General features: G+C 36.2%; 1 protein-coding gene across 5 annotated transcripts in view; it reads right to left on the bottom strand.

Moving 5' to 3' along the window:
* Positions 1-12,701, bottom strand: part of LOC578169 (axonemal dynein light chain domain-containing protein 1) — a 33,772-nt gene extending 21,071 nt beyond the window's left edge. For 4 of the 5 annotated variants that reach the window (XM_030997494.1, XM_030997495.1, XM_030997497.1 and 1 more), the window contains exons 1-15: positions 12,650-12,701; positions 9,656-9,808; positions 8,772-8,965; positions 7,955-8,058; positions 6,987-7,098; positions 6,439-6,524; positions 5,600-5,656; positions 5,156-5,264; positions 4,428-4,502; positions 3,568-3,662; positions 3,152-3,244; positions 2,474-2,540; positions 1,680-1,717; positions 1,328-1,448; positions 253-381 (exon numbers count right to left, since the gene is read on the bottom strand). In XM_030997494.1, the coding sequence (XP_030853354.1) occupies positions 253-381; positions 1,328-1,448; positions 1,680-1,717; positions 2,474-2,540; positions 3,152-3,244; positions 3,568-3,662; positions 4,428-4,502; positions 5,156-5,264; positions 5,600-5,656; positions 6,439-6,524; positions 6,987-7,098; positions 7,955-8,058; positions 8,772-8,965; positions 9,656-9,791 (1,416 nt within the window). In that variant the 5' untranslated portion in view covers positions 9,792-9,808; positions 12,650-12,701. The remainder of the gene's footprint in view (positions 1-252; positions 382-1,327; positions 1,449-1,679; positions 1,718-2,473; positions 2,541-3,151; positions 3,245-3,567; positions 3,663-4,427; positions 4,503-5,155; positions 5,265-5,599; positions 5,657-6,438; positions 6,525-6,986; positions 7,099-7,954; positions 8,059-8,771; positions 8,966-9,655; positions 9,809-12,649) is intronic. The other variant, XM_030997496.1, reaches the window with a different exon arrangement.
* Positions 12,702-13,090: the final 389 nt, after the last annotated feature.

The following is a 13,090-nucleotide window of genomic DNA, read 5'->3' as shown; positions in this document are numbered from 1 at the left end:
TGATATTCTCATACACATATATAGAGAGTTATTTCAAATGTTTTTTTGTTTTTATCACACTTTCTCATTTATTTATCCCATTTCAGTCAAGTAGTAACAATTAGTTTCTCTGATTTTCCTTTTTTGCACCAGTCTAATTTGGAATCAAAGTATGTTTTCTCTTCAAACAAATCCTGCATTGCAAGAATGTGCTTATTGGAAGATTTAAATTGCCTACTTAGAAAGAAAGAAAAAATATATTAAGAATTTTACCTGCAATTGTGAGAGCTGGACAGTGTCTCGGTCACTCAGAACGATTGTAAAATGATGGGTCAGTTTGGACCATGCCTTCTCACAGATGTGCAGACGTCTTGCAGTGGTCAGGGAGTTAGCCTCTGTGACCTAGAAATAACATATAAATAGAATTGAATCTTATAATGAAACCAATTCAAAAGTATACCTGTACAATAATGTTAAATGTCCATAGACTTTGGTGTAAATATACTTAAGTGTGAAATCACAATGTATACAAGTCAAAGTAATATCATGTTTAACATTTAGATATTGAAAATACTACTACAAATAGATATTTATACTTCTCACTATCAATTAGCCTGTTTAATTGTTCCAAATAACCATGTTTCATGCAATTAAAAAAGTTGGATCTCAAGATAAAAACTATATACAATTAGGCATAAACGTTCAAAACTGAATATCAAGCGCTGTAAAGTCCAAATCAATAACAAAGGGGTGCATAATCCACTACAGTTCTCTTACAAAAATCTATTATGACCTCCTTCGTTTTTGCTACATTTTATTGTAAGTGGTGCCTGTCACACCATTCAACAAACTGTTGGATCAGTGAAAAATAACGTTCAGTATTATCATCTGAAATGTACCCTGTAATCACTGTATCATCGGCATATTTAATCATAGAGCAATTGTTGTCAATGCTCACAAAATCATTAGTGTAAATGGAAAAGAGCACCGGGGATAATACGCATCCCTGAGGTACACCAGTACTGATGGAACGAACACATGAGTAATGCAAAGCTACAAACATAGATTTGGTTTTTTACACCAAAAAAGACTGCACTTTTCTTCCCGAAACTGAAACTCATAGCTTCACTGAAGTTTCCATGAAAGCTTTATCATACCAATGAACAATGCATTGAAAGTCAGAGCGCACTCTTAGAAAATAATTCATCAAAGAAATGCTTCTCCAGCCTTTGTCTCTAAAGCTCATCATAAAGCTCATTTAAGTCACAATTTACCTTTAGAAAGCTAATTTATGACAGTTATATGACCCAGAAGGGAATGTTGCCAATATGGACTAAGATAACTCTACCTTTAATGCTAGGGAGTATGCAGCATTACTCCATAGATCTCTCTCGGAGGTTAGATGAAAAACCTGCTTCTCAAGTCTCCGTCTCTGAAGCTCATAAAGCTCATGATACTCTCCAAGTAGACTGAAAAGACAAATACAACATCTATCAACTACAGATTCTTATATGAATGTATTATATTGCAGAGAATTGTATCAAATATTAGAAATTATAGCAAACTAAAGGTGGTTTCAGCGAAATTCTATCTTCTTCTTTATCTCTTTCATATTGCCTATCTTCTGTTTATATCAATGTTTAAATTTTGCTGGTCTGGGGCTGAAATGAAAATTGATGAGATGCAAAGATGTCTCTTACCTGGCACTTTTCTCTGATTCGGCAAGAGCTGCAGCTAGCTGAAATGTGAAAAATCCACATTAAAGATGATTATTTGATCTACTATATGTCCATACAGATATCTTTACATGTACAGTTACTGGCCAATGAATGGAAGTAACCATCATATAAATATGTCTCCAATTCTTATACCACGCTGCTATTACGGAACAAAAATGGTATCAAACACTGAACTCAAATCAATATTAAATAATCTCATTTTTGGACAAGTTTTTTTTTCATCTCTTATTAAAGAGAGTGACTGCAAAGAAACTTCATTCCTTATTAAATTCTATATCCTTTTGAACTACAGTCGTACATATATTATTATATCGAGCTGATCTCTTTAGTACAAGAAAGAATAGCTTCAAAATAGATGATCCCACTTATCAAAACTGATTTGAATTAGAAACAGTGGGGATTGGAACTTGTCCTCACAATACATAGCTGCTCAATATATGTTCTACTTCTGGCAACTGTAAAATAAAATAAAAACTTGCTGTTAGTACCAAATTATGGTACATTAATGCTATTGATCTCATCCCAGTTTGTTAAACAATGATCCTAATAGTTTCTATTAAAGCCTGTCTGCACTAGTTTGGCCAGGAGGGTTTAGACCTCCCGCTGGTCACTGGCAGGTGGTTATCACATTGAATCAGCTCACAATTAACATTGGCATTGTTGGCTATATAGAGAGCACAACAAGTAGCTACAAGTAGTGCAGACAGGCTTTAAGGACCCTAGCTGTTTCAGGCATCATCTGATTGAAGATCTACCTGTTCTTGGGCTTGCTGGGCCTGTCCAGTCACAACCTTGTCATGTTCCCTCACATCAGATAGCTCACTGGAAAGAGTTGGAAGGGGGTGAACATACATATCAGTGTTAAAAGATTGGGAATCCAAGGATCAAATAGTGTAATACCTCAGTCACACCGCTAAACTGACTCCAAACTGACCGATTCTTGGCTAGTCGAGATACTGTTATGTTCGGTTTGCTGTCGGTTTTGTTGGTGTGACTGGAGTATGGAACTAGACTTGCAATCATCTATATTGCGGCAGCATCTCATATGATGGCAATTGAGGATTTGCAATCTTTAAGGCCCATTTAGACAAACAGCGGTAAACCGTTTGAAAAAAGAAGAAACAAAGCTGTGACAAAATCAAAGGATTTAAGGAGAGTGTGCCACAAATTTCTGTGTCTTGTGATATGCATAGGGGCTATTAATTGTTATGTGCAGCTTCTTGCTTCTTCTTCTTTTTTTTAGTCCCCAAAATATATTCTCTTGCCTTTCATGTACACAATAAGACCTGCAGACCTGCTTTTTAAAAGGCAGATTACTGTATCATTTTTTAACAAGGGAAGCAAAATTAGTCAGGTACATGAATGTGTACACAAAAGCTGATGAATTGTATCACAATTCTTCAACTGATTTCTTATTTCTGGCTACTTCTTACTTGGTGAGATCTGAGATGGTCGACTTGAATCTGAAGAGTTCTTCTGTTAACCTTCGATCAAGAGCTCTCTGGGCCATTACTTCCTGGTGCAGACTATATGGAAGACAGGCAAAGAATAAATAAGTTTCATACATAATAATCATCTTGGAATCAATAAGTTTTACATACACGTATAATCTTCAATGATATGTGTTTTTAAGTATTTTGCCAATCTTATTGTTCATGCAGATATAAATAAAACAAAGTCATTGAATGGTTAATTTGGTTCATTTATGTTGACCTGTGTCAGTTGAAACATTTAAGTATAAACCAAGCCTATACATGATTTCACAATTCAAGTGATTTACAAAGAACAGGTTGAATACTATCTATTCTTCAAAACCTATTTTTCACTGAAAACATAAAGAACTAATTACCTTTTGATTTGCCTAGGCACCTTGTCTAGGAGTTTGTTGTATAGCTCTCTGACTGAAGATAACAGTTCTCCCCTCTCAATACATTCCACGCTCACCTACATCAAATGAATAGCCATAACAAAAACATATTCATCAATTGGGCAAAAAGAATTTCCATTTTTATTGTCGGTTTAACTTAATAAAATTTGGAGTGGACTTTAAAAGATTATTATTACTATTATTATTATAGAAAGAAATTAGGAAACACAATGATAGCAAAAAATTTAGCAACATAACAGAAGTTAAAGTATTGCACATTGCCACTTTAAACTCAAAGGCCTGAATTCACAAAGGAGGTTTAAATTTAACCCATGGTTTAAACCTTCATTTACATAATCCATGGTTTAAAATGAGCACAAAATAAGCGTGACACAAGTTAGAGGTCCAATATTAGACGCGCGCAAGGCAAGATACGCTATTATTGCGCTAATTTTTAAACCACGGGTTAAGTAAATGAAGGTTTAAACCATGGGTTAAATGCAAACCTCCTTTGTGAATTTGGGCCAAAGGATTTACCAAATTTTATATCCCTGGACAACATCCATCTTCCAGACAACGACCTCCAGGACAACTACCCCAGACTACCCCCTAATTTGATGTCCCTGTAGAGCAGTAGTTGTCCCAGGTTGTTTGGTGGTAGCTTTCAAAGGCGACTTTCGTGGGAAGTGGGCAGGGGTATACTGTAGTTGTTCAAGCTCATCTATTACAGTCTACAACCTTCAAACAACATTGTGGTACTACAAACATTTCTTTTTCTTTTCAAAGTTCCAAATCATTCTTAGTTGTACTGAATAATCTCTTCAAGATTAAAGGTGACTTACCTGTCTGATGAGCTCGTGGAAAATGATGTTGTAAATGTTCTGCTCCTTTTTTACCAGCTCTAGAAGGTTATGCATCTGCCAAAGTAAAAAAGCAAAATTTGGATAGATGATGAGGAATTAAATTTGATTTAATTTGATTAATTTTTTCTTCCACATTCAGTATAAAAAGTTATACAAATCATCCTCTTATCATCTTTTTTACATGTACAAAAACATATCGTAAGGAATTATACAACAGTATAAATATAACATATTTCCAGTGATAGTCTTAACATTGTAAAGGAATGCTTAAAGCTAAGTTTGTTTAAGATCTTGTTTTAAAAGAACTGAAGGAGAGATCGAGGCTATAAGGAGAAAGAACACGCAAAAAAAAACAGAGACAAGAAAATATCATTTTAAAAAATGTCATAAATTTTGTCTTCTGCAACCCAGAAGGCATTACCTGTATGTAAAATAATATGATTTGTCAAACATTCTAGCTCTCTGCGGACAATTACATATACAGTCAAATCTGTCTATAGCGACCGACCAAGGGAAACACAAAAAGTGGCCTTTGTAGACAGGTGGTCTTTGTAGACAGATTCCTTTAGTACATGATTCAATGAGAAACCATTTTCAAGGGAAACAAAAAATGTGCTTGTTGTAGACAGGTGGTCTTTGTAGATAAAGCACGTTTGACTGTATTAGTGAACTTTAGTTTGAAGGTATAGCCTTGGCTTGATACTAACCTGTGTGGGACCTTTGACCTCTGCCCCCTCATCATTGACCCCTGCTTTATTCAGCATGGCCTGAAGGGATTCCTTGAGCTGCATCACTTCATAGCGACTTGAGGGTTTACTGTAATGCATGAGTAGAGAGAAAAAGAGAGAGAAATTGAGAGAGAGATCGAGGGCTTATAAATAATAATAATAGGCATTTCTATAGCGCCGTCTAACTAGAAATTCTATTCCGAGGCGCATTTATTATTACCCCGGCATTGACAAATTTCAATCTTTATAGCCTTTTGGCAAAACACAAGTTATTGGAAATTTTCACCGAACCTGGTCAGCAACTTTAAATGTGAGTAAAATGACAGTGAAATGAGACTAGAAAGCAAGCATAGATCTCTAAAGGACTATCTAGTATTTCAAAATAGCCATTGTAAGTAGAGTTCAGTGGAATTGAGCACTCACAGTGACGGAAAAACGACAGGGGCATCATCTTCATTCTTCAATTGTGTGTTGAATTTCCTGAAAAAAAATAGATGTAGACAATGTTATCATAACTCTTCATACAGTATTTCAATTAAGTGCAAGAGGCGTACAGTAGAATTATCACAATTTCTGTTTTCTAAGAGATTTCAAATTACAAGAGTGTAATCATTATAAAAAAAAAAGTCAACATTATGAATTCTACATCCAGCAGCCATGCTTAGCGATAAATCTACTCACTTGACATTTGCAAATTTGATCACATAAGAGCAAGAAGCATACAGCTACTACAGTAGAATCTGTCTACAGCGACCACCCAAGGGAAATACAAAATGTGGTCTTGTTAGACAGGTTCCTTTAGTACATGTTTCAATGAGAAACCATTTTCAAGGGGAAAAAAATGTGCTTGTTGTAGACGGGTTGTCACTAAAGCAGGTTTGACTGTATTTCTATTTCTTAATTTTGTGTAATCAAGCTTAATCAAGTTATACAACAGAAAGCCTGATGATGACTTCTTTAATAATAATAATAGCCTAATAGTCCACTCCAAATTTTATTAAACCGAAACGGAAATTCTTTTTGCCCAATTGATCGTGAGCCCGGCAGCCACTGAGCAGCGCCAAATCGACGTTGCTCTATCCCTTATTGTTGAACGCCAAACAAGGTAGCAACAACTCCCATCTTTTAACGTCTTTTGGTATGACTTACTTCTTCAATTAGGCAAAATGTTTAATTACACAAAAGCACTATAAAAGAAACAATAGTCTATTTTATTTGATAATTCAACAATCAAATATCCCAATTCTTCTCTCAATACTCACTCTTCTTGGAATTCTAGATGTTGGACACCCTTTGCTTTGACCACATGATACTCTGAAGGAACCAGTGTATTAGGAACAGTCATAGCCTAGGAGAACAACAGAATTATTCTTCTATATTTAGGATTACGATGCCATAGTGGTGTGATTAAATATGACTCAAAATACATGAACGACTCTATGATTCCTTAATGTCATCCCATTTTTTGGAATAGGTCACAAGGGTTATAAAATGAAGTAGTACAATTAATTTGTTTTCTGTAGAAGCTTGTCTATAAATACTGTCCTACATTAGGAGTAAAAGTAAAATCTATGGCCACCTTCTTAAGTAGACTTGCATATTGCAAGCTGTGACCTTGCGAACCATTTTGGATTTTAAAAAAATATGGCGGATGCGAATGCCTATCCTTTCATTTCAAATGTGTGTAGAATACAAAGTACAGTTGCGATTCATAAATACACATCTTTAATTCTAACAAAATTATTTTATGTTTACAACTTTACAACAAAAGCCCCTTTCTAAAAGGAAAAAAATTGATAAAAATACATACCTTATAGCTTTGTGAATGCTTTTCAATGCCACGTTTTGCGCTTGGGTCACTTGTTAATGCCCGTGGATCATTGGAACCGTTCATTGCAACATCGTAGAGGAAAGATATGTCTCTAGAATAGGAGTAACATGACAAGTCAACGTTATTAGCAAGCCAGATATGTTTTACATTCTGCAAAATAATTATGATATGAATATTGAAGTAAAAGATGTATTTGTAAGCAGATGTAGAGCAGGTGTTCATCTTTAGCAGCTTTGCAGTTATTGGTTATTTATTTCTGATATGTCATTTTCTTGCCACTGATAGGTCCAACAGTAATTACTTGAGATATAAGTCTCTTACCAGTCTCTAACTGGGCAGTCATATGGAAAAATCAAAAGGTTTTTTTTTAATTCCACTATTTTTATTTTGTAAGTTCATCAAACAAATGAATTAGGACTCTTTTGTCATTCAAATGATGTATCCATGCAAACTGATGAATAACTTGCAATTTTAAACAATTCACTGCCTTATACCTAACAGATAACAAGGAATCTTACAAATGAAGGATGAAATGTGATATATTTGCTACTTTAAATTCCTGTTATGATATTCTTTAATCTTGAAGTCTTCCATATAAAAGATGCAAGAGATGATAATTTCTTTCTTTTTCATATCATAACCAGTACATCACCTGACTTTTCAAACCACACATCAACAAGCTGAATATAAAGTACAAATACATGCCCTACCACAACAAACAGAGAAGCGTAATTTTGCTACATACATGACAGATTATCCTTAAGTCTATAAAAAGCAGCCAGACCTCTCAAGATATTATCGATCAAAGTGACAGACTTCTTACATGTTCTTGAAGGTTTGTCAATTAATGGGCGAAATGAGTTGTTACATAATATTTACAAAATCATCAATGTATAATATTTACAAAATCATCAATACATTGTCTTATATACATGTATGCTACAAACCTTCCTGCTCCAGTAACAGAAACAGGCTGATCTGTTAAATGTTGGAATTTCCGCCTTCTGCTCGGGAAATTCCATACGTTGGCTGGTGGTCCACTCTTGATTGCCTGTGAAAATGGAACAATAAAGATTGCTTAAAGGTAATACAAAGTTTTGGTAAGTCATGAATTTGGTTCAGAAAAAGGATTCAGTTATATAAAACAGTAAGAAAAAACACACAAATCTATTGTACACTGTACATTGAACTTTGACTTGAAAGTTATACCTTCATAACTCTTATTCACGTTAGGGTATTACTTTCCAGTTTTTGCATGACTAAAATATTTGTGTAGAACTAAATGATACAGAAATTGACTTGTGGCAGGTTTAACTGCATTCCACATATTTGTAAATCTTTCATTCCTGCACATGAATTATTTACATTACAAGATTAGACTGGGTTCTGTACTTTTGTTAATAATTATTTCAAGAAATATACTGAGAGCATCATATGCTTTAGGATCATTTGAATATAGCAGTTAATTAAAATGATTATACTGCGGTTCTTGAAGCCCCACTGCACTACTTATGACTACTTGCGCCCTCTATATAGCAAACAATGCGTAATCGGTGACCATTGGTCCCCCGTGATCCTTTTTTTTCTTATGTTAATTGAGAGCTGATTTGATGAAATAACCACCTGTCAGTGACTATGCAGGAAGGTCTAATCCCTCCTGGCCAAACTAGTGTAGTGGGGCTTTAAACTAATTATAACAAATGGTGTCACAAAAAAGAGAGAGAGACACAAAGAATAACCTAATCTACTGTTTTATAAGCATACCTTCTGATCTGTAGGAAAAGTTGACTTTGCCTTTCCTGGAGCTTTGAGCTTGTCCTTGCCGACTGGTTTGGGGAGTTGTGTGAGTGCACTCAAGATGTCTTCTGGGATGAAGTCACTCTGCAGGGATGTTGGCAATGGTTTGGTCTTATCGATGTAATAATCACTGGATCGCAACTCTGGAAGTGGACTACCTTCTGAATCACATGATAAACATTTCAGCATCATTAACTCATTCAATACAACGATATGTAATGATACAGATTTTTGAATAATAAAAATAAATAATTAGATGGATAAATAAATAAATAAACAGATAAATAAATACAAAGATAGATTACAAAAGAAAATAGAAAATAAACTATTGATCAATGCTGGATTATTCTTTAGTCAGCTTCATGTTAATTATATTCATATGCATAAAATACCCTTTTTTTTATTAAAGGGTGAGAACAGACAGAGATCCACAAAACTCATGTATGTTTGAGACAGAGGCAGAGAAAATTTATAACATGTGATAAACTCTGTAAGATTACCATTTACATCCAAAACATATACAGCCTAATCAAAGTATAATTTGTTTGAGGGAAGTTTCAGGAAGGTATCGATATCAACACCAATGACACATCATATAGAGTTAATACTTCTCATTCAGCACAAAGCTACAAATCTCAAATAAGAGCAGAGGAAGAAGAAGCAAACAAGAAGAACAGGAAGCAGAAAAATATGAAGAATAGATTTTAGCCTAAAGACTTTGCTAACCATTTCAGTAAATAGGCAATAACATGTGCAGTCTCCCTTGAAAACTCCATCTTCGAAATATGGACTTGGTCATAAAACCACCTTAGCTCGTTTTCTGACCAGGTACCATAGTAAGTAGGACTTACCATTTTCCAGTTTGGAGATGACACCTTTTTCTTTCCTCAGCACTGGACTGTTGGGTCCTGATTCAGAAGGCATGGGGGTGGGGTCAGGAGGCTTGGGGAAATTCCCAACATCTGGGGCAACTGCCACCGCTGTCATATCTGCCTTGCTTTATTCTGTAAAAATAATATTAAATAGAGATTACTCACTGCAAATGATTATCGGCTAAAATTGTTTGATAATCATGATAAATAGAGCAGTTAGAACAAATTATTTATTTGTATTTGCATGGAGGCAGTATACATATAAGACTACGTATTCGGAACTACTGCACATCACTTGTTTACACACACAAACATATCCAATCCAGAGCTATCAGTGAAGTCTACAACATTGGAGATAATCTTTTTTGTATATGGTGTTGTGTGTCCGGAAGCTCAACAAAACTTTTTTCTTTAGATTTAACAAAATGTATGCATAAAATAGCACTAATTGCAAGCTCAAAAGTTTCTCACCGCATGTATATTATCGTATCGGTCAGATACTATAGCACCGTATCTCTGTATAGTTTAGATTCCAATTTCTGATCACCATACCCGCAGGTGTAGTTTTTGGCCGTGGCGGGAATACGTGCTCCGGCCGCACACGTCTTATTTTTTTGTACCACAGCGAGCCCGTGCTATAGCATCAGCTGGAGAACGCACGGGGAACGAACCCTACTGACTACGTACGTTCATGCGGCCGAAAACTACCTCGCTAGGCCGAAAACTACCTCTGAAACAGTGAACATGAAACTGAATATTGTCATGGGCATGGGCATGCCATGGCATGGCAATTCTTGATTTTCTTTCTGTGATTCTTTTTTTGTTTAAATAATAATAGAGTCTAGTAGTAGTATTTGCTTCATGATTTGAACAAGAAATGATAATAAATAGGAAGTAAAGAGTCCAAAAATAGGATTTTGTCTTAAGTGGCCGAAAACTCCCTCCTTTAACTTTACTCTAGGAATAGAGTCTAGAATCTAATTCTAAATCTAACAACAGTAAATAAACATAGGTAGCAGTCTAAATTGAAGGAAAAAAAAGTATTTTACTGCTTTTTAGGTGTCATCAATTGTCACTAAAGTACCGATTTTGAGAGAGATCAGTTGAGTTTTTTACAGTGGTGTTTGAAATGTTAAGAATCAATAGATCTAGATCGAGAACAGTTTTAATACACAGCCAGCGCCAGGATAGAAAATTACAGACTGGTGATGCTACAACTGCTCCACAACAACCTGGTAGCACTCGACACAGCATCCTTCTGTCACAAGACCCTCCAGGACTGCCCATGCACATAGCTAGTAATAGTACTCAACATCAATTACAATTAGTTCCTCCTCATCTCGAGGCCGTCGTCATCACAAATCTCATCCTCCTTGGAGTTAACAACGACCCACCCATAACTGCCCAGGCCCTGGATTATCATGCTGCATCCCTAACATTCAATCTTAGATATGCACATTAAACGTTCTGTTGTGAACAAAGCAGCTCCTGCATAAGCTGTGATCTTCACGTCTTGCGATCTTTGATATTATATAGGGTAGAGTACCCAGTATTCGGTCACTTAAGGGGAAATCACTAATATTTTGAATTCTTACCTCTTTCATTTGGCAATCTACCCATCAAAAGAAAAGAAATTTATTCCTCTAACAGGATTTTATAGTTACTTAAAATATAGAATAATGATAAGCAAAATACTTCCGAAAGAAGACGGAGCATTTTTCTGCCCAGAATTCGGTCGCGCCGATTAGAATTTGGTCACGCGATTTGTGCGTGGTATCTCCGTTGCAAAGGAGCGTAGCGTATTTGCGCACTATTTTCACACAATTGCGCGATAAAGCACTGAATGTCAATGCATTGACCGAATACTGGCTGAGCGATACCGCATGGCAAGGGTATCGTATAAATACCTCTTACACATCGGCAAGTGCGTCAGTTGCAAATTCGCTGCGATGGAGCGAACACGGAAGTGATTCTCTTCACACACATACTAAATTCATTGTGACAGCACACGTAGTTGTTTCGCAATAGACTTCTACATATGGCTATGCATGTTAGCGCATGTGCTAAGAGAACGCGAAAGTGCAGAAAGTTGTGCGACACCGACCAATTTCGAGCTAAGTTGGAGATCTTTCCGGGGCCCTAAATCTGATTTAATTTTGAGAGTTAAGAAAAGTTGTTCAGCTGCCTGATTTGTGCAAGTTTCGTGGCTCATAAATTATTTTTTAAATTGTTACAGCTGTTGAAACGGCTGTCTGACCGAATACTGGGAACAGACCGAATACTGGGCGCGCTACCCTACACAGTTTTGTATTGTCTCTAGAGGGTCTACTATCTATTTACTCATTCTGCGAAGGATACACTCCGCAGTTCTCCAATCCTGGAGGAAACCAAGAAGAAGAAGTACTAGTAAGCTACCAAGTCCTCCGTTCAAGAACTGAGCAACATAAGCAAACCTTCTTTCCCAGGACTGTGAGGAGTTGGAATAACCTGCCATCAGAAACAGTATGTGCCTCATCCGTGAATGCCTTCTGTCAATGACGGGAGGCAGTGCAACCAAGTCCGGGAACTTTTTACCTGCACAATAGCATTGCACCATGCACCTGGCTCTCGTAAGCACACACATACTCATCAGTCTGCAAGAATCTTCAAAAGTGAAGGAGGTAGACTTAACCCAAAGAAAAAGAAGAAGATAGTAGACAACTAGACATCTAATGGCATGCAGCTATGTGTGCGCACCTCCACGACTCGAACAGATTTTTTGAGATCCTAAAGACCACACATAATTTTAGATAGGTGGGGCTGTACTCAATTATTAACGCAGAAAACACTTTCGAATTACACTCATACCGCACCACAAAATAACAATTTTTCAAACAAATATTGCTCAAAACCGATTCTTAGTCTTCGTTTGCAATATGCTTTAAATTGGTCATCTGAAAACGATAAAAGAAGGAATTTCGAAATCATTCTTACCAATATTTTATTTCAATGCGGCTTGTTGTCAACGAAACAATGTGAGTCAACATTCGTTACTCCACTAAGTTAGCTAACTCGCGATGCTCTCGACGCCACTCCGCTCACTCTGTCATTTTATGTTCTAAGCTTCAATACAAGGGAAGTCCACAGGGGCGTCAATCCGAATTAGATCATGGGGGGGGGACACATGTTCAGTGAGGATTAGGGGGAGGGGTAGGAGGACATAGAATGCGGTGTTTGCAGGGTATGGTGTGGCACGAGGGTTAACACCCCCTTCCAATATAAATTTAGTAGTATTAGAAACAGTGAAATAAATAGACTGAATAGAACAAAATAATAAACGAAGGGTTTAATGTTTGCCTTTTTTTCTTCCTAATAAGCGAAAATGTTCCATAATATATAACTTACTTTAACAGAATTTCCATATCTCAATAATTT

This window comes from Strongylocentrotus purpuratus, unplaced genomic scaffold (genome assembly GCF_000002235.5).
Source record: "Strongylocentrotus purpuratus isolate Spur 01 unplaced genomic scaffold, Spur_5.0 spur5_scaffold_4, whole genome shotgun sequence".
Taxonomy (NCBI): domain Eukaryota; kingdom Metazoa; phylum Echinodermata; class Echinoidea; order Camarodonta; family Strongylocentrotidae; genus Strongylocentrotus; species Strongylocentrotus purpuratus.
Note: the sequence above shows the minus strand (reverse complement) of the source record. Positions and strands in the feature narration are given on the sequence as shown.